Here is a 22,022-nt window from a genome sequence, read left to right as displayed (position 1 = left end):
AAACTGTTACACGTATTATAGTATGTTCTTACGTTCGTTACAAAAGTCCCCGTGATACCCAGGTTCACACGAACTGCACTTCCCGTCGCTCTTGTTACAACCTTTAGAGCAGTGTTTGTTACAGCGGGTTGAGCAATGCTGGCCGTGCATGCTCTTATCACAGGCTATGAAACATATAACTTCTGTGATTTTTTTGTGAAAAGGAAATGTTTATATACCCTTAAACGTTGACTTTAAATTAAAACGAATCCATTTACAATAAATTCAATAAGATTACTGACATAAACTTATCAGTAACTTTTTACATAGCTTTTATAATATAGAGTTGGAGAATACGGCTGAATCTCCAAAGCATTGCAATTTAAATACTAAGTACTCTATTCATTTCTTGTTTAATTAGTAAACACTGCATACTGGTAGTGGTATTGTGTTCTTACTGACTGAAAAGTTGAAGCCTCATAACAAAATAAAAGTGTGTCCTTATAATCGAAAGTACATAAAGGGCGTTCTCACATGTTCCAGGACAACTACCGGTATACATGTCACAGGGGGCTTCACCTCCACAGTAACATTCCTTCTCACAAGCATCACCCCAGCGCCGATAACCACATACTGGAGTGAAATACACCTATGCATGTATATTCACAATACAGCGAAACATTCTAAAAAACGAAGACAGTCAGTGGAGACCACAACCACTCGAACCTTTTTCGCAATTTAAAAGTAGTGTCATTACCTCAAAATACTATAAGCAAGTTTGAAAGAGCTTGTATATTGGCACGGGTTGCATTGGTTCCAATTTTCATATGAGAATTGAGGTAAAGCTTAAGGTACATTTAGACACCCATACCAATAGTACTTGTTTTTCTTTGGAATCAACAGACAAGCTTAAAAGATACATGGGTATTATTCAAACATATCATGACAATATTATCTGGCCGACACAAAAATACCAATACTTATACACAACATCATATTTACTTAACTTAGAATATATATTACTTATTTGTCTGTCACCTCAGCGTCGCTAACCACATACTTAATGAGTCAAGTATGGTATATACATATTTAATGTAAAAGCTGTTATTAGTTTTAATTAAATCTTAATCTAAGGAAATTTTAGGGGCACACTCAGTTAAAAAAACAACTTTTATTAGGTCGTTGAACCCTAACGGAACAATACATATAGTGTCATATGAACAAAGAATACTTTGAATTCGTAAATTAAATTCACATTTAAAATACAAGAAATAATTGCGTCACTGTAAACAAAGGACTCTACAGTACAGTTACACAACGTTAAAAGTAAAAACCAATAGCAAGTCTAATATACCATTCATTGCACTTCACCTTGGACGCTGTTAAAATAGAAATTAATAATGATCAAAAAATAATTTGAACATATCGTTACTCTAGTTCGCAATACCTTCATAAACTTCCACCTCACAAAGCGATAACTTTGTTTTGCCCGGTCTGTAAATACGAATATGTCTGGCAGCAAATGTAAGTTGAACATACTTTTGTCCTGAGCTAGAGTCGTTATACACTGTTTTCCAGGATGAGTAATTTTCATGCGTTGATATATTCACTTTGTACCCCGAAAATGATTCTGAAAGCAATATAAAAAGAGTGATAATTGCAGATATTACCAGAAACGGGACAATTATACTTTACCTATTTTCAATACAAACATTTCATTGAATTGGAATGACATACTTTAATCAACAACAAGTGATTACCATAACCTATTGTAATGTTAGATAAATACTTAGAGACGAAAGAGGCAGTTTCGTAGAATGAAACAATACATGCCTAACACAATACTTATCGGGTCTCCATAAGTATAAATATTGTTATAATTTGCACTATGACATTATTTTATCGAATGGGTCAGTACCAACAAAAATAAGAAATACTTAAGCAAACTTAAATACATTCAATCAATCGGATGTCTTAATACAATTGGTACGGTTGTACTCATTTACATTAATACCGAAATTCCTAACTTACTTTGATAAAATGGCGTTAATCTCAGTTCACGGATACTTGAAACGCCACCAAGATCAACTTGCCACCATGGATTTGGATTTTTACCGACAAAACAATTTTTTTCGACTTTCACAAGCGAACCATCAACAACATTGCTTGCATTGCCTTTTTTAGCAGGTGAGCTTGAAGTTCGTTTACCGTGTGCAATACTTCCTCCTGTAAAACGAAAGCACGTAGCGTGGTAACTTACATTGTCAACGCCGTAACTCTTGTAAAATGCTATTATTTGTAGTTGATCTAAACTGAAGGTTAATTTTCAATAAACTCATGAAACAGCAGACACATTTTATACATAAATTAAATTAACACGAGTAGACAAACACATTTCAAGTATTATGTACCTTGTTTTATATTGACATCACAAAGTTCTAGTTGAGTGTTTGTCGAACCAAGAGTAATCTTTATGGTGTTTCCCATTGACAGTGAACTACAAAACAACTTGATGGTGACATAGTGGCTATCCTTTTCAATATCAAAACCATCGCCCGAGTAACAAAGGTGTTCTTCAGAAGGCCAAAACGTTATACTTGCTCCTTGATGTTCAGACATGTTTTTAACAGACACAGTAAAATTAGACATAAACCCTGAAATAATAAGAACAACTCATATTGAATAACATATTAATGTCTGCAAAAATCCATTTAGAAATGACATATACAATTGGTGAAAATTCAAATGATAAGAATATGAAGCTTATGAAAAGAACATTAATAATAACCATGTTATTTTTTTAGGTAACTCATAGCACATATATATAGATTGGGTATCAAAAAAGAGGATAAACCGTTCCAACATTGACATACTTACGTAGAGAAGTTTTCTTAATGGTCATTTCGATGTAAGAGAAACTGACATCGAACGGGAACCAAATAAGCCACCAGGGTGGCTCTGTTCTTAGTTTATTTGCAAAGTCTGTAGAGCTGCAAGTGGTGAGGTTATCGTCCACAGCCAGGTCAGCATAGCGATGGTGTTGTTCCAAATTGTCCGAATGCCTCGCGTTCTTCATTTGGTCGTGTGCAATATCACCTAACATTAGAAAAAAGCAAACAGAAATATGATGGTCCAAAAAATGTACGGTAAAACGTAAAACGTGTATTAATTGGACAATTTGTTTGAAGCATAGCAATTACGTCTTACTCTATTTAAACAATGAAACGTTTCTCTACTTTGTCACTTGACACTTACGGTACTGGCAGCTAGGCCCGAACATGCCTGGAGCGCAGCCCGCCTTGCACGTGCCGCTCGTTTGATCACATTCTCCCCTATCCTTACAGAAGCACGGGAGCTCACATCCCGGTCCATATCTCACTATGCCATCCCTATCTCCTGAGCAGATAGAGCCTAGAGCGTAAGAAGAATAAAATGTACTATTTTTACATAATAATTGATATATATTTTACATAATGACTTAATAAGGTATTTTGACAACAGGAGTTCAATCGTTTCAGTGACGAGACTGTATGTCTTGTTGAGAACTCCAAAGTTATTATTATGTTTTGTCAAGTTGATTCTAATAAGGCTTACTATTGTAGAACTACTTTTTAAAATAAAACAGGGAAAATTTAAGGTTATGTGTCCTAAGACCTGTACTTCCTGTTTGATGATTCATTGGTCATGCTTAGGCGAATATTGAATATGCAGCCCTAATAAACAAGTTGTGTATAACCAGAACACATACCTGATTACATGTAATAATGTATGCTCTTCCTAATAGGACAATTCAAGAAGGCATGTTTTGATATGTCGTGTTGAGAAACTCATGTGACAAGAAAAACAAAGTTTATTAAGAATTACAAATATGAACCGCAAATCTAAAATATTCATTTTTATATTTACACTTATTGCTTACAAACTGACTTTGGGGTATAATAACTACAACGCTAAAACATAACGCTACAATAGTAGTGTGGTAATGGGGGGGAAAGCCACTTGGGGCCGAAAGCCACTTGGGGCCAAAAGCCACCTGGGGCCAAAAGCCACCTGGGGGCTAAAAGCCACCCGGGGCTCAAAACCGCCTGGGGGAAAGAGCCACTTAAACCATGGTATACGTGTGACGTAGTCGAGCTTACCCTTACTGGAGTCCTTAACCTCGACCTTAACCCTAGAGGTGGGGTGTATGTTGTCATACATTACGAGCGCTAAACCAGGGGAGGTAACTGCATACTCCTATTTCGCTTTACGCGCGATATAGTCGCTTATCTTAGATACATACCTTACGAGCTCTGCTGGTCATTGACTCGGTATATAACTGGGATATAAGTCAGCAATATCATCATTGTACCGTTGAACATGATTTTTTACAAAGAAGTACGTTAAACAATGGTTATATGATCAGGACGCCTATTCTCTCCAGAGACCGAGACGTCATAAATTGCCTCCTCGTACCTCCCCATTGCCTCCGCATTGTTTCATCACTACCTCATCATACCTCCTCATTGCTTCCTCATCCCTCCTCATTGCATTCTCATCCCTCCATATTGCCTCCTCATACCTCCTCATTGCCTCCTCATTGCCTCCTCATCCCTTCTCATTGCCTCCTCATGCCTCCTCATTGCCTCCTCATACCTCCTCATTGCCTCCTCATCCCTTCTCATTGACTCCTCATTGCCTCCTCATCCCTCCTCATGTCCTCCTCATTGTTTCGTCATAACAATGAGATGGACTTTTGAGGGATAGAAAACGTCCGCAACAATGGAACGAAATGCGCAAGAAAATAGCATATTTCAATGTCCCAAATGCGCCTACGTGTTCTTCTTTTGGAGAAATCTTTTGCATCATTTAAGAATATGGCATACTAGCGCGTATTATTCTTATAAATGCGTATGCTGCTATTAAACGTTTCAAGATAGGAGAGCATTTTTTGATCATTTGAAACTTAGACTGGAAACTAAAATTTCGTGACACAATACTGGCGGATGTCGAGAGGTAAAGACGTGTATTTAAAAATGGATTTGCTCGATAAAAATAACAAGACGGCGAACAGGAAGTGGGTGTTCGCAAAACAAAGCAGGTGCCTAATTCTAAAATGGTAATAAAAATGGTTTTACCAGCTGAGCAAACGACGGCTATCGCCAAGAGTATGGTAGAACGTCAGTCAAACCTACCCGGACATTGATAGATCTGGAGTTACAGCGAATGGTGGAAGCCAGTAAAAGCCGTAATTGCAAAAGTCCCGGGGCCAAGTCGGAAAGCCTTCGTAAGAAGAACAACAAGCGATATAGAAAAGAGGCGTCCTCTAAGGAAGGAAAGCCCAGGCAGAACTCCAACAAGCTCGAGTCCATCATGACCATTGGAGAAATATTAAGCTGAATGCTGTCCCGACTCCTCCTCAGTATCGTTCGAAACGTTGAGGACAATGCACCAGTGCGATATTTGTTTAAAGTATTTTGGAAGGCAAGATAATATGTTACGACACAAAAAGTCTGCTCATTCCGACGTGGACTCTGAAGAAGACGCGATGGCGGATACTAGTGTTCAAGAGGATATTTTTGGACCTGTCCCTGAAACCGTTTCTGATAGCAGCGACGACGAAGACGATGGCGTATCTGTTACCTCTGAGGACTCTGTCGATATTGATCCCTGGCAAGACATTGTTGAGAAAGCGTTTGATAAGTGTCAGTCACAATACGAGGCTGACGTAAATGGACTTATGGAGGAGGACGCAAATATGAGTGAGCGTGAAGCTAAGGAACATGTCTTTGTAGACATGAAAAACACTTTTCGAAAAGCTATGATGAACGTTTTTTGGTAGCAAGCTATGCCGGTTCACCGTTATGAAAAAAAGATCCGGTGTATAAAGCTGTGAAAAATACAGCGAATAAGCCCATAGCGGAAGAAAACTATGAACCGGAGGAAGCTTTAAAGTACGCCATTCTGAAGCGAAGATTCCTCTTTGATAAAGTCTTGGATACTTACGATATTCCTCAGTTAGAGAACGACGAAGACATGGAACAAGAATAAAAGTCAAGAGTGACTTTGATACGACTCATGTTATGCTGCCATTTGAACATTTGCGAGTACTTTCTCTCGCAAAAGCGCCAAGAGGACTATAGTTATATATTTATACTCGATTAAAGTTGTGACTTAAATCTGAGACGATTATGTGTTCTATTACAAAATGCGGACGCTGCGTAAACGTTTTGACTATGTTGCATATATTTGGATTACGTTGCATATATCGCATTATAACAAATGCACATGAAATAGCATGTACATTTTGCTGCCAATGATATAACATGTAATGTTAGCAGCTATTATTATAATACTTATACTTGCGCGGTATCATTCGACTTATAATATCGAGAATAGAGCTATATTTTCTAAGTCTCACCTGTACAGAGTTGCTTTCATGCTAACAAACTGACGTTTATAGACAAATGAATTTGATATAAACGGTTAAAAGAAAAGAATAAATAGTGAACAAAATACGGTGTTTGCCTTTTTTTTATTTAGCATATACAATTAGGATGGATTGCCAAAAAACAACGCTAGCAAACGCATAACCGAACAAAGTATGAATCGAATTGAACCAAAATAATTTTAAAAAAAGTCAACTGAGGAATTGTTTATAAATTCGTCAAAGATTATGGATTCGAACCAAGTACTAACGAGTTGAATGAATCCCGTATCAAATACAGTCTATACCTGAAAGCGCGACCCTATAGTATCTCACGTATAAAACATGATTGATTTTTAAAAATGACCGCGCTTTATGAAAACCGTATGATATCGGGTGTTCATCTAAACAAAGCGCGTTATCGCATTTAACCAAATTTATTTTGCTATAAAATAGACAACCACTTCTAATACGATTTTAAATTCACTTTAATGACGCCGGCAAGTTGTGCCATTCCATCATGTTAATACTCTCAGCAAAGCAAACAAAGAATACCAAAACAAAAACTGTTCAATAAATGTAATAGAATACTAATGAATATGCGCGCGAAAATGAAAACATAACTATAGTCGAGTCAGGAAACCTTTTCACATGAATGACATTCTGAAATACGACACTCGATTCGAAATGAGATGTCTATTTGGTAAATACGTTATTAGTATTAGCTTTACCCTTAGATACGTTTTAAACAGTTGTATATATTCCATAATTATACATAAACTCGCAACAAATACATGGTCTACCCTTACATTAGTTTAAAGCGGTTATTTATATTCCACATTTATGTATAAGCTAACCAGACTGTTCAATAACACATTTCAATGTGTTTTTGTTAATCGGGAAACTAATCGCTCGTATTTTCAAGGGGCTGTCTCACGTATTGGCACCAAGAATAACAATTTCTTTAACGAATCTCAGGACAATTATCTAATAGAATGTGTTACGCTTTGATATCATAATTATAAAAAAGTACCAAAATGTAAAAATAAAAATTGTGTCGAGACCGGGTTCGAACCCGTGTCGCCAAAATGCAGTCCAGCGCCGTACTTATTAAGCTACGAAGGCTTGTTCTAATTGGGTGACATAATTAAGCTATACACCATTGAATTATTCTATTTTCTTGCGCATTTCGTTCCATTTTTGCGGACGTTTTTTATCCCTGAAAAGTCCATCTCATTGTTATGACGAAACAATGAGGAGGCAATGAGGAGGGATGAGGAGGCAATGAGGAGTCAATGAGGAGGGATGAGGAGGCAATGAGGAGATATGAGGAGGCAATGAGGAGGCAATGAGGAGGGATGAGGAGGCAATGAAGAGGCAATGAGGAGGTATGAGGAGGCAATGAGGAGGCATGAGGAGGCAATGAGGAGGGATGAGGAGGCAATGAGGAGGTATGAGGAGGCAATGAGGAGGTATGAGGAGGCAATGAGGAGGCAATGAGGAGGGATGAGGAGGTAGTGATGAAACAATGCGGAGGCAACAGGGAGGTACGAGGAGGCAATTTATGGCGTCTCGGTCTCTGGAGAGAATAGGCGTCCTGATCATTTAACCATTGTTTAACGTACTTCTTTGTAAAAATTCATGTTCAACGGTACAATGGTGATATTGCTGACTTATATCCCAGTTATATACCGAGTCAATGACCAGCAGAGCTCGTAAGGTATGTATCTAAGATAAGCGACTCTATCGCGCGTAAAGCGAAATCGGAGTATGCCTAGTTTAGCGCTCGTAATGTATGACAACATACACCCCACCTCTAGGGTTAAGGTCGAGGTTAAGGACTCCAGTAAGGATAAGCTCGACTACGTCACACGTATACCATGGTTTAAGTGGCTCTTTCCCCCAGGCGGCTTTGAGCCCCGGGTGGCTTTTAGCCCCCAGGTGGCTTTTGGCCCCAGGTGGCTTTTGGCCCCAGGTGGCTTTTGGCCCCAAGTGGCTTCCCCCCCATTACCACACTACTTACAATGGTAAATGATAATATAAATTCGGCTGTATGAAAAGCGGCATCGTCAATGACGTCACTTTTTCATCGATGTCACATAAATTTGACCGCAATGAAACGGCATTTGACCAAACAGAGGTATTCGGGCGACAATGCGTTCATCGGAATATAAATTACATTGAAATAATATCAGTGTGTGTATACCACGTGATATATTGCGTCATAAATGCTACGTCGGAAGGCAATATTTTGCCTCGAATGAAGACTTTAAACAAAGATAACTTTCTTATTTCTTCACCAATTTAAAGGAAACATAACGCAGTATAGGCCGCTTACAGAGTCCCGCGTTTGGTCTTTTACCAGAGTTTGATTGAGCGTGTAGTTTCTTAAAACACATGACAAACCTTTTCACAATGCGGCCGTCTGACGGAGCACTGTCAAAACATTATTTTGGAAGCAGGTTTGATTAAGCGTTTGATGAAACTAATCACCTTATCAAACTCCGGTATAAAAACGAAGGCGTGGCTCTTTAAGCGGCTTAGGCTGCCCTTTGTTTCATTCAAAACGATGTACTTAAAGAAAAGTAATCTTTGATTTAAGTCTTCATTTTAAGTACGATATTGCCTTCTAACGTAGCATGTATGACAGAATTTATCACATGGTATACACACACTGGAATATGCGTTAATTAAATAAACCGCAATAGGAGAGTAACAATTAAGACGCGACGTTACAATCGAGCCATATAACGAATTTGCTTTGCTACCATTACGGCTGTTCACGAGCTGCTTACGAAGAATAGTTCGATTATATAATATTAACAGTATAACACATACCTGGTACGCCTGCCACAAGCAAAACCAAGCAGAGAAAACTTATCCTCCACAAAACAACGATCATTATTTCATGCTTACATATACCATGGTGTGCAGCTTTAAAATAAAATGATCTACAATGATTAAGAAAATATCAGCAGAGACAAGGAAGTTTTCGGAAAATATCATTTGTGTCAACTTCAGTGTTATATTCGTTGCTTCCGGGGCTGCCCTATGTTCATTACAAACAATAAGGAAGATTTTACGCACAACAAAGTATAGCTACTTGTTGTGGGGCTTTTTAACGTTGAGTCATAGGTGACTGTATCATATGTTATTAATACAGTTGCATTTTGATATACAATTATGAAGAATGATATGACTTTGAATAGATTTGGTCATATGGAATAAATATAAGATCTACTGTTTTCAAGTATTGTATTTATATTATATTTACAGTCTTATAAATATTGAAAGAATCCATGAATACCAAAATCAAACTTGAAGAAACTTTAAAAAACCCACCTTTTTATTGCAAAAACCAAAGAACTCTCTTTTACTGGAAACTTCATTAAATAGATAACGGGTAAGAGCACTTCAGCTTAATGAGTTTTAATTTTGTTTGTAGCACATGTCAAGAAAATCAATTATAATCATTAAAGGAGCTGCACTCCGTATGATGAAATAGCGAAAAAAAAGAAAATTGTCTAAAACTGACATGAACTTGATAACGATGTTTACAATGAACTTAACAACTTACTAACTGAAGTACCACATAGTTTACAATTAATTTATTTTCGCATTTATTTCGTGTTATACCATTTAAAAAGATTACTAGGTATGTCTATCTAGTAGAATTCACTCCTTATTGGTGATTGGCTAGTTGGTGTTATCACGTGATATTACCAAGTTAGATATTTAGCTTAAATATTCCAACCGTTTAGGCTAAACCTTCGTAGCACAGTGGATACAACACTATGCTGCAAGTTTGGCGACACCGGTTAGAACCCGGTCAACGACCCGATTTTATTTTTACATTTTGGTATTTTTTTACAATTTTGTTATCAAAGAGTAAAACATTTTATTAGATAATTATCCTGAGATTCGTAACAATTGTTTGGTGCCAATCTGGTGTATAGTCCCTTTCATAAGCATGGATGCTGGACAATGAAAATAAATGATATTTACACGGGTAATAAGAATAGTTGTCTGAAGCCCATAATGCAAAGGGCAAGTACATGTCATTAAAGGAACTAGACACCAGATGACAATTGCAAGAAAAATAAAAAAGTCAAACACATATGATTGATATCGTTATGTATAGCATTTGATTCGTATTTAACGATGTATCACATTGCTAGCGACTGATGTATCTTTCGCAGTTTTTGCGTATTTATCCATTTCGAAATTTACTGGGATTTTCTCCCACCTCAGATAAGTAGATCCAATAATTTAACCATGTTAGAAATTCTTATCTTGCCCACGGGCGAAGATTAAATGCCCGTATGGAACTCTTTTTTACTGGTCACCACATTGTAATTACTTCCCTTGTTGAAGACTGTCGTCTGTAGCATCATGGAAACCTTGTCTTGTGGCAATATTTAGAACGCTCAATAATTATTTCTCGCTTCAAATGGCACGGTAAAACAGTTTTCACGCACCTTTCAAGAAATAATGCTTCACTCTCCTTAGAACTATTTGAAGACCGGTTTGACTATTACCATAATCTGAGTCACTGCGCGCATAACCATGACAACCACAAATTATCGCATATCCATGCGCAAATATTTTCACTAAACACAAAAAGTTCCAGCAAAAATTACACTTTACTTAATTTTGTTTAACTGAGGTGGGAGAAAAAGCATCTACTATAGCCGCACGTGTAAGATAGATTCATCCTGACCCTCGCGCAGGTTTTTTCGGAAACTCGGTAAACCTCGTTTCCGCAAAACACCCTACGCTCATGTCGGAATGAACCTATCTTACACTCTCGGCCATGGAAGATACTTATAGTCTACCACGTAAATCCCAGTTTAAAAATAGCGTCAGTATATGTATCTGTACTAATCACGTGACTTTCACATGCTTTATATACCTACAATTAACTTGGAAAAAAAACACATTACGCGCTATATTATCGGCCTCATACTAGCTCGTATTGACAATTCTAGGCTTGTTTTGTGCAAAAAATGGATTGGCCGATTTTGGGACCATCTGGTGTCTAGCCCCTATTCATATAATTGTACGTTATAAAATTATATCAATTACAACTAACAAGAGATCCACGAAGGCCTATGATCTACAGACATGGATTGTTTAGCCATTCTCTATTCATAGCATGTACGTATGGGCCCTGACAACAGACTGTTCACTTGTAACATTTCATGTTAATTAATGGGCGCAGTCATTACAGTCTTGTTATAGTCATGCAAGGTGAATATGGAGGCTCTATTTCTAACAAAATTGTTGCCCATTTGAATGGCCGTAACCCTGTCATGCCTGGGTGGAGCTTGCTGGTTTCCGAAAGGAACCATACTTAAGTCAATATCTAACCGGCGTTTAAGCAAAGTTAACATCTGGTTATAAATGGAGGCTGTGTTGTGTTCACAAGCTCATTTATAGCATTTTTGACAATTTCAAGAGCTATAATCAAGTCAAGCATTGGCGGATCTGGGTGGATTTCGAAAGGAACCAAGGTTTTTTTCAATATTTAACTACTGTCCAAGTTTAGTGAAGATTTGATACGAAATGGAGCTCATAGATATCAAGCATTTGATAAGTTTGATTAAAATAAAAACTGAAGATCAGAAACTTTTGTTTACGGACGCACACGCGACGGACACCACGCCATCGCATAAGTTCTAAAAACTATCATTAAGAATAGCAAGGCAGGTTTTTACAATGTTCTGAACGTATGTTTTACCTTGATCGGCACCTATCTTAAAGTTATAGACTGTTGAATACAGTCAGCGTTCAGCGTCCGGTGAGTTCGAAATCAACACGTTGCGAACGTTCAACGTATTATTCCATAAGTAACAAGATATGTTTGTCAAACAGTATGCTATCTTAGCGCCACTTTGTCAGATTGAACAAAGGTGTTTTAGGGTTAGTGCATTGGTTGAACATGTTTAACTACAAAAGAAAATAATTTCAAACTTTGAACTGCCGTCAGTTTTTTCAATGAGACTGATAACTGTGACGTTGACCTTGGATCAATTGACATCCCCCAAATAAGAATCATTCCAGTCATGGGCAATTAACAACTAAAGTGGCATGATCCTAGATCAAGTCGCTCTTGACTTTGACCTAAAATATTTCTAAAGCCCTTTTCCGTATTCAGCGCTATGCAGATTAGCCACTTAATACGAACATTGGCAATAAGAACATTTTTATTACTGATTGTTTCTAATTCTGATACATCCGGTATATAAAATCATTCCACGTGTATCTCAAATTAGTTTTGTATATTTATCTCTGAAACCACCGTACAACTTATAAAATAGTACTCACATGTATATTCAGGCCAGCAACAAAAGGTAATTTTTCATTTGAATGATCAAATAAATGATTCTTTAATGATAGAAAATGATAATACCAATAAGACAGTAGAAAATTATTTTAAGCGTAATGCAAGTAATTATAAAATTGGACTGCGCAGGTTTAGCCTAAAATGAGAATTAAAACTTTTTTCTGTACATCTGTTTATCAAGTATAACACAAAATGAATATACATCCAATAATATTGTCTGCAAATTGTATGAGCATTTATCAAATCGCAGATAAACACGGGTACACACCGGTCCTAAATTTTATCCCAAAAACCAAAAATACATGGTCTGGAGCCTGAATAGCTCCAATCAGCCAATGACAATCGGATCCACAAAGGCATCCCCATAACCAGCGCACTCGCATCCGTTAGCAGTTTGCGCACAAACAAAACTATGTACCCGGTTTTAAGATAGTATTAAGGGGTCTACTTTCGACAAAGGATAAATATACTTGCAGAATTATGCGAGCGTACGCTAAGGGCACTGGCATTATTTAAAATTCACTAGCAGTTTGTGAGAATGCGAGTCCAAGCTAGAGATTGCTTTTTTAGAAAAAAGAAGTACCGCTGTCCAAGTAAATAGTTCCTTGGTGCAAATGTTCTTGAGCTATTGAGCGAAAACCGTTATTTTACCTCAAGGTTCATGAAGCTGCGATCTATACCGCCACCTTGACATTTGACCGTCTGTCCTAATAAAACGATATCGGTCATCAACTAGTCATGACCAACTGGCATACAAAGTATGAAAATCCCAGGTGCAGGCATTCTATAATATCAGCGGAAACCGTTTTATCACCTTGCCCCTGGATTTTGACCTACTGATCCCAACTCAATAGATGCCATGACCAACTAGCATACCAATTATGATGTTCCTGGATGTAAGCGCTGTAAAGTAATTGTCGGAAACTGTTTTTTCCTCAAGATCACTGCGACCTTACCTTTGACATACTGAACTCAAAATCAGCAGGGATCATCTTCTACTCATGACCAACTGTTGTACCAAGTATAAAGTTCAATGAGTGCAAACGTTCTTAAGTTATTTAGCAATAATCGTTTTTATACCTTACGGTCACTACAATTTATACCGCTACATTGACAATTGGCCAACTGATCACATAAACCGATATGGGTCATCAACTAGTCCTGACCAACTGGAATACAAAGTATGAAAATCCCAGGTGCAGATATTCCGTCATACAAGTAATTGTGCGGAAACCGTTTTTTCACCTCAAGGTCACCGCGACCTTGACGTTTGTCTAACTGATCCAAAACTCAATAAGGGTCATTAAAATATATTACTCGGCATGACCAACTGGCTTACCAAGTATGATGTCCCTGGGTTTAAGTGTTCTTACGTTATTGTTGAAAACATTTTCCCCTCAATGTCACTGCGACCTACGCCTTTGACCTACTGAACTCAAAATCAGAGGGATCATCTTTTAGTTATGACCAACTGGCATACCAAGTATTATGTTCCTGTGTGCAAGCGTTCTTAAGTAATCGAGCGGAAACCATTTTAGACTTTAGGTAACCGCCATCTACTGGTCACGAACAACCTGCATACCAAGTATGAAGGTCCTGGGTATTCACGTTTTCAATTTAATAAGCTGAAATGACGAGTGACGTACGGACTGACAGGACAAAACAATATGTCTTCCCCACTCATTGGGATTTGGGCTCGGGGGATTCCAAACCTGCATTGAGAGTGAAGCTTCACTCTGTGACATAAAATAAAACAAAACATATCTTAGTACTTTTGACCTTTATCAATGGCTAAAACAATACTTGATAATAACACATAATTATAAAACAAAAACGCTTTTATTTTTTTCTGTTAAGAAATGTCCAAAATATTTTAAAACCACTAAAAAATAAAGTCACCATTGCATTGCATCATAAAAATGGATATTTGTTTTATATCTATTCTGGATGATGTTTCCTATCAAGACCGAGAAACTGCGTCAGTGACCAGCATATGGAAATGCAGTTGCACGAAGCTACTGACCTGCCAAATTGTTTGGACGTGAATTCCATGATTGAATACTGAACAGTGTCTATATACAATAAATATTCCACTCTTAATCATAACCAATTGCCCATTCGAAGAACTTGCATTGTTTATTCTTGGGCAGTTTACAGGTGAAAAACCTCTTTCCGTTGTTTGGTCCAATTTTCAACACAGTGCGTATAGTACAAGGTTTCCCATGGTCTGTGCAGGTAGGAAAATTGACATCAGCCCACTAAAATATAAAACACACAAGGATATTTCAAAAACCTTTTTGCAAAAAACCAATAACAAAATCTGTACTATTTTTACATCCATTGCAAGCAGTTACGAGGGGAAAAGTCAGGAAATATTAAGCATGAGTTATGGGACTTGCTAGTTTTATGACCATAGTTCACTATCAAAAAGATTACGATAAAATTTTACAGATATATTTTTGAACTATCCATCACAACACCTTGAGATTTTTCAGATATTATTGTTTCATTATCAACTACAATAGCTTGACATTTAAAAGATATAATTATTCACAATAATTTACAATAAGTTGACATTTTACGGATATAATTGTTCACTACACGTAACGTTACTATACCATTTTCATTTTACAGATATAATTATTTACTATCTATAATAATACCATGCCTTTTTACAGATATAATTGTTCATTACAAATGCAAAGCAAATTATTCTGTCTGCACTACATAACGTGAACAAATGTACCATTTAGTTCTTATTTTTTCAATTTATTACTGGAAAATATATATCCTTGTGTAATATAGATGTTGAAATTTATGAAAGGTAAAGCTAACAGCAATGACAAATTACCTGGAAGAAATTACAGGACCTGACGACACACGAAAAGAACCAGCGTCCCAGGTTTTGCCCCTCTTTGCGAACTTCCTTCATGCTGCATTTTCGCTTGTGATTTTCACACATTGGAATCCTACTTTTATCACTTTGTTCCTTTGTTGTTCCATTTTGTGTTTTGTTCGTTGTTGCAGGTCCATTTTGAGGTATCTTTGTTTTAAAACCAGTTTTGTTATCAGGCTTGACCACACTTGTGTTAATTTTTTGAGTTTTTGCCCTTGTTTGCTCAACACCAGAGTCTTCTGTTTTCCTTTTCCTGTTCATTGTTTGATTGCCTTGTCCAGAAACAAGCCCTTTAGCCCCAAACTGTGCAGGCTTGGCTTCCACAGTTTTGTCAACCCTGAGATTGAGGCAGGCACTACAAGACGTTGCAGTGTCCTTGTTGATGAGTGTACAGTGCTCACATGACCAGTCTGCCATCTCCGGTTGTGAACTTTGGGACCCAGTCTGCACCCAGCCAAGCAAACTGTTCTTAGATGGAAGTTTTCTGAAATTCATTTTAATCATAGATAAACTTTGTTCATCTAACCTTTGTTACGATCCTAAATGAAGTTTAAGAGCAATGTAAGCAGTTGCCACCACATATCAGGTTTTCTCATACCATGCAATAGTTAGCATGGCCATAATGTCACTGGTAATATGTGTATGGAGCTTCATTTTGAACATTATTTACAGTTTACAGCTATGGATAAGGTTTTAATATTTTACAGCACCAACATTAGGCGACAGCAATACCTACATCTTCATTTTCAGAGGAAACAAACAAGCTAATAATACATATTTGGTTCACGTAAGTATAAAGTAATTTAGCATTGTAAGTTAACATAATTATGTATTTGAAAATAAACTGGAACTAATTCTTATCAAGAAACATGTTTTACCAAATTATTAAACTAAGCAAAAGATTACAACTTTCAACAGGTCATCATAAATAATAGGAAGGCAAGACCATTCATGAAGTCAATATCCGAACTTGTCATCCAATAATCTTATTTCAAAATTTACCGTTGAAATGTTTACTTTTTAATACCCACCTGTTTTTGTTAACCAGATCATTGGTCTGACAGTTCTCACAGAAGTAGGTCACCCTCCAGCTATCATCACCAAGGCGACATATGATGACCCTGCCCTCACACTGTTTACACAGACGCTTCCCGTAAATCTTGTAGTACGGAGACAGCTGCTTACCATCACGCCGACACTGAGGCATATTCATATATCCCATTATTTAAAAGATGCGTTTGAAAAAAAGTACAATGCAATGTCGTTTCATGTATTTCCTAACATAGAATTAAGTCATCAATTTTGATCTCAACGTTTTACATAAAACCAGCCTCAGCAGCAATTCTTAATTTTACTGTTCTTGCTCAATACAAACTAAAAATGAATTGCTTAAGGAAAACACAGTTGTCATAATAATAAAACAACCAAATTCGGCTGAATAGATACATGTATGAAAACAAAATATAAAATGACTGAAGTTGACAGGTTTTACATTTAACTAGTAGAAATGCACGAGATACCCGATAGAATATATCTGTAAAGTCTCTGGTCATCTTGAGCAGGTGGCGAATGTGGTCATCCTTAAGCTCCCCAATCTGTACATGCACAAACACACATAGTGTGATATGGTAGTTAAGGTGTCTGATAGTCCGACAAGGAAAATTAACAAAGGGCAATAATTCTGTAATTAGCTGAAAATGAGTTAAGGTTCTTGTACACTATACTTTCTCTTATTGTGCTTTACCATTGTATAAAGTTTACTTAAATTCCATCCATGAGTTTTTGAGTTATATTCCAGACAAGGAAAAGTACATAAGTGCAACAATTATTCCATCCAATAGTTTTAAAGTTACATTCTAGATAAGAAAGAGTAACAAAGAGCAAAACTAGATGTAATTAGCTTACCAAGAGTTATAGTTCTTGAAGCCTCAACTTCCTCTCATTGCACTTTACCACTGTATGATGTTAAATTAAATTCCATCCAGAAGTTTTCAAGTGATGCTCTGAACAAGAAAAAAAATAACAAAGGGCAATAACTCTGCTTAAATAGAGTAATGTGTCCTGTACACAGCACTTCCTCTCATTACTTTTTATCATCCTATGAAGATTAATTAGTTGTTTACAAGGTATCATCCAGGTAAGAAAAATTGCAATGGATCAACCGAATGACCAACTACCCAAAAACCAACCACAGTGTGACTTCAATGTACCCCTCTTCAAACTTTTTCATCGGGATTATACAAATACAGACTACAATAAATATATCTGCAATGTATATTCGGTCAATTAAATTATACTAGTTGTAAATAAATCTTATGCCAAGATTAAATTGGGTCAGAGGCATCAAATTAAAAATAATTTGCCAAAATTAAATGGCTCGAGGGAATTTCAAGTTTTCTACATTAAGACCTAAACAACATGCAATCACAAGATGAATGCCTTCCTACACAATGCTTCCAATACTCAAACATCATGTTATATTGAACAATCAAATTCGTTGATGAAATATATATATGAGTTTGAGTTTGATTGCAACTGTTTGAAATAAAAAAAAATATTGTATATAATGTAACATTTAGAATTGACCAAGAAACCTAGTTTATGACTCCATGTTACTCAGTTCCAAACTAATCTAAGATTTCATCAAGGCAAACATTCTGATCAAGATTCATGAAGATTGGTCCAGATATATATATTGCAAAATATAGTCTCTAGAGTGTCCACAAGTTTTTTTTGAGATTTGACTCAGTGACCTCATTTTTGACCCCACATGACCTACTAGTTTCAAACAATTCCAAGATTTCATTGAGGCATTTAAAATTCATGGAAATTAGAGCAGATGTATTGCCTCTAGAGTGTTCCAAAGATTTCTGTGAGATATGACCTAGTGACCTAGTTTTTGACCCATATTACCCACTTTTAAAACACAGTCGAAATTTAACCCAAGGGAACATTCTGACCATGTTTGAACTTAATCAGACCAATCACCACAATAAAATAGTTTCGGACAAGATTTTTGAAAGATTTAACCTAGTGACCTAATTTCTTACCACATGTGACCCAGTTTAAAATATGTCGAAGAGTTTATCAAGGAAAACATTCTGATGAAGTTTAATGAATAGAAGACCATACATATTGCCTCTAATGAGTTTCAAAGATTTGACCTAGTGACCTTATTTTTGATCCCATGTGACCCACTTTTTAAGTGGTCCATATTTCTTCAATGGGTACATCATGACTTATTTTGAACATAACTTGACCAATCATTACCATGATATGGTTCTGGACAAGATTTTTCTAAGATTTGATCTAGTGACCTAATTTTCGATCATATGTGACGACCAAGAGTTCAACAAGGAAAACATTCTGATAAAGTTTCATGAATATTTGACCATGTATAATGCCTTTAGTATGTTCCAAAGATTTGACCTAGTGACATAGTTTTTGACCCCATGTGACCCACTTTTAAAATATGTCGAGATATGATCAATGGGAACATTCTGACCAAGTTTGAACATTTTCTGATCAATGCCTACCAAGATATGGTACCGGACGAACGGACGGAAGGACGGACGGACAACGCCAAAACAATATCCGCCTCCCGAAATCATCGATTCGGAGGGGGATAATTATAGACAGCTGAACAGACAATCACTAAAAGATGACCTTTATGCATGTACAATTTAGAACACTTTAAAGGGACTACACATAGACACCAAATGATAACATAGCGAGAAAAAAAATTGTCAAAAACTTACATAAGGCCATACCAAATTAATATTTAGTTCCTCGGATTTTTGCCAAAAAAAAAATGTTGTCAGTTTTCATAAAAACCGAAGCGAGCGAAGAGCGAACAATATATTTTTCCTTATATTCAATATAAATAGGAAAGATTGTTCAAAATAATTGCCCTTAAACCCATTTTAATGCCATCTTGAACTGAACCTCTAACTGGCATTGGGAAAATGTCGGAATACATACTATTTATTCATCCGTGTTTAGTACAAACATTATATCGATAAAACTAATTTCTTATATAATTAAAACATACTTTAATATGACGATCATTCATAATAATAAATAACCCTGCTTTTAGTAAAAAGTTAACGACTTATATAAATCTACCTGAATTAGTTTAACATCATATGCAACTGTATTTAGACACTACTTAGGATTGATTTTGGATTTGTAAAAAATGATCACTTACACAGACATCATCAAACATCAGACTCCATATAACATAGACTAAATTTTGTTTATTTTTTTTTCTTATTAAAACAAAAAGAACAAGGGTATTTTTCAGAGTACTTTTTTGGTTATTTAGATGTTTTTATGCACCAGCCAATTGTATATGCAACCCCCCCCCCCCCTAAGTCCGGAATAGCGGGGACTTTGACTTCCAGTCTCTCAGAACCCGGGTAAAAAACCCGACCTGCTGGGACACACTGCTGGTAAAATCCCTGCCAAATGGCCCCGCAACCCCGAATACCTATGTGAGGCCCATTCCCGACTATTTTCAATATGAAGACAAAACCACATTCACTAGGCACTGCGGGGCCACCTGAAAGGTAAAACCACAGCCCATTGCCTCTGTTGTTCCCGGTATATCCCTGGAACAAGGGCGAGGGGTGGGCGGGGCAGTGGTTACAATTGACAAGTGCATTTACAATCCCGAATTATGCTGCAAATAAAAACAAAATATAAGGTGATAAACTTAGGCTTACTTTGTTGAGGTCTATATCCAGACCAGTGTTTATATCGCTATTTGTTCAAAACTGTTGTTTTGTCAGAGGTTGATCAAAAAAGAGCTTGATACATCAATTTGGACCAAACAATGACTCATGTTCCAGTTAAGTTGACCTGTCCGATTTCCATTCAAAACGAGTCACTAATTACGCAATATAATCGCTACCAGTCTCAGATACACATGCTTTATTGCATAATGATTGCTTTAAATAATGATCCTTTAATGCATGAGACGATCAACAATGACTTCAAGCATGCTAAAAGCATATTTATTGTCAAAAATAAGATTTAATTTCCAAAATAAGAGCCACATTGTTTAAACCGGAAGCCGCCATTTTGATTGAATTTATTGAAACCCATGCTAACAATCGTAACAACCCGGCCATCTCCGGCAAGCTTCGAGATAGACCTCGTAAATTAGACTGGTACCCTTCGTTACTTTTTGGTAAAAATCTAACGACAGGTATGCGCCAATCCGGATCAGCAGGTGCTTGTCAGTTGTCAATGTCAACAAAATGGCGGCACTTGCACCAAAGTTATGAATGAGACGACAGGATTTTCGAGAATTATTTAACAAGATAACCGCCTTGATTCATTTATCTCAGTCAAGGTCCTTGATATGAATTCATTAGCCCAACTGAGTGGTCGTCGTGGCTCGCAACTGATATATCATAAAGATTTCTTTATTGAAGTCTAAAAACTCTCATTAAGTGATTAACGTAAACATGAAAACAAATTTTAATAAAACAAAAATAGTATAGCTTGATCCTATTGTAAGAGACTTATGAATTTTCGAGAAATTGGGGCCGGAATTTGGCTGAACTCACACCTGAAGGACGGCATATCAAGTTGATGGAGATGCTTTGTAATCATTTAAAAGTGTCACAATAATACATCTGTGCAGATGTAATCAATTCTATCAACCCATATCTATTAGCTGGATTATATTCCAACTATATTTATGGCGTTACACCTGCATTGATAATCAAACAAAATGAGTGGATTGATGTCAGTAAGGTAAGATTATATCTAATAAGCAATTATTTAATAAGTAAATTTATCTCATATACATATACAGTACTGGTATTCATTAAGATAAAGCAAAATATTTTCATTCGTCTAGCGCCCAAAAGTCACGTGGTCTCAGTTTCAGATTTTGGTTCAAGCATTAAGCTAAGGTAAAGAATATTTAAAACATGTATACAGGTATATAGGGTCACGGACATTACAGACCATAGACATTACAGACCGGACACAACAGACCAGAATTGGGGATATAACAAACCATATTTAGGGACAATATGGACCATGATATATAATTTTTCTAACAGTTTGTTTTAACTTTATAACATACCATATTTGCAGACAATGATATATAATTTAACTCATAGTTTGTTTTTACTTTATAATGTACCATATTTCGGGACATTATGAACCATGAACTATACATCACCACGGACCTATAAACCATATACATGGTTTATAGGTCCATGACATCACTCACTGTTTTAGAACAAAATTTATCAAATGCCATATTTGAGGTCAATTATAGACAATGATTTATAATTTTACATACAACTTATGTATACTTGCGAATGTGAATATTTATATGTTCTTATAGGTGATAGATTGCTTTCTGAAATAAACTT

The 22,022-nt window shown here is 36.5% G+C and overlaps 2 protein-coding genes across 6 annotated transcripts in view; both read right to left on the bottom strand.

The window, feature by feature from the left end:
* The window catches only part of LOC128229310 (uncharacterized), a 31,144-nt gene extending 21,780 nt beyond the window's left edge, over positions 1-9,364 (bottom strand). For all 5 annotated transcript variants that reach the window (XM_052941154.1, XM_052941155.1, XM_052941157.1 and 2 more), the window contains exons 1-8: positions 9,224-9,364; positions 3,235-3,390; positions 2,857-3,075; positions 2,391-2,633; positions 2,011-2,205; positions 1,427-1,609; positions 514-612; positions 33-164 (exon numbers count right to left, since the gene is read on the bottom strand). In XM_052941154.1, coding sequence (XP_052797114.1) covers positions 33-164; positions 514-612; positions 1,427-1,609; positions 2,011-2,205; positions 2,391-2,633; positions 2,857-3,075; positions 3,235-3,390; positions 9,224-9,287 — 1,291 coding nt within the window. In that variant the 5' untranslated portion in view covers positions 9,288-9,364. The remainder of the gene's footprint in view (positions 1-32; positions 165-513; positions 613-1,426; positions 1,610-2,010; positions 2,206-2,390; positions 2,634-2,856; positions 3,076-3,234; positions 3,391-9,223) is intronic.
* A 5,201-nt stretch (positions 9,365-14,565) lies between these two features.
* The window catches only part of LOC128229340 (endonuclease 8-like 3), a 29,682-nt gene continuing 22,225 nt past the window's right edge, over positions 14,566-22,022 (bottom strand). The window contains exons 6-9 of the mRNA XM_052941212.1: positions 17,148-17,222; positions 16,659-16,825; positions 15,583-16,111; positions 14,566-14,989 (exon numbers count right to left, since the gene is read on the bottom strand). Of these exons, the coding sequence (XP_052797172.1) occupies positions 14,828-14,989; positions 15,583-16,111; positions 16,659-16,825; positions 17,148-17,222 (933 nt within the window). The 3' untranslated portion in view covers positions 14,566-14,827. The remainder of the gene's footprint in view (positions 14,990-15,582; positions 16,112-16,658; positions 16,826-17,147; positions 17,223-22,022) is intronic.

The sequence above is a fragment of the Mya arenaria genome, chromosome 3, assembly GCF_026914265.1.
Source record: "Mya arenaria isolate MELC-2E11 chromosome 3, ASM2691426v1".
NCBI lineage: Eukaryota > Metazoa > Mollusca > Bivalvia > Myida > Myidae > Mya > Mya arenaria.
The sequence above is the reverse complement of the archived record's forward strand: the minus strand, read 5'-3'. Positions and strand labels throughout refer to the sequence as shown.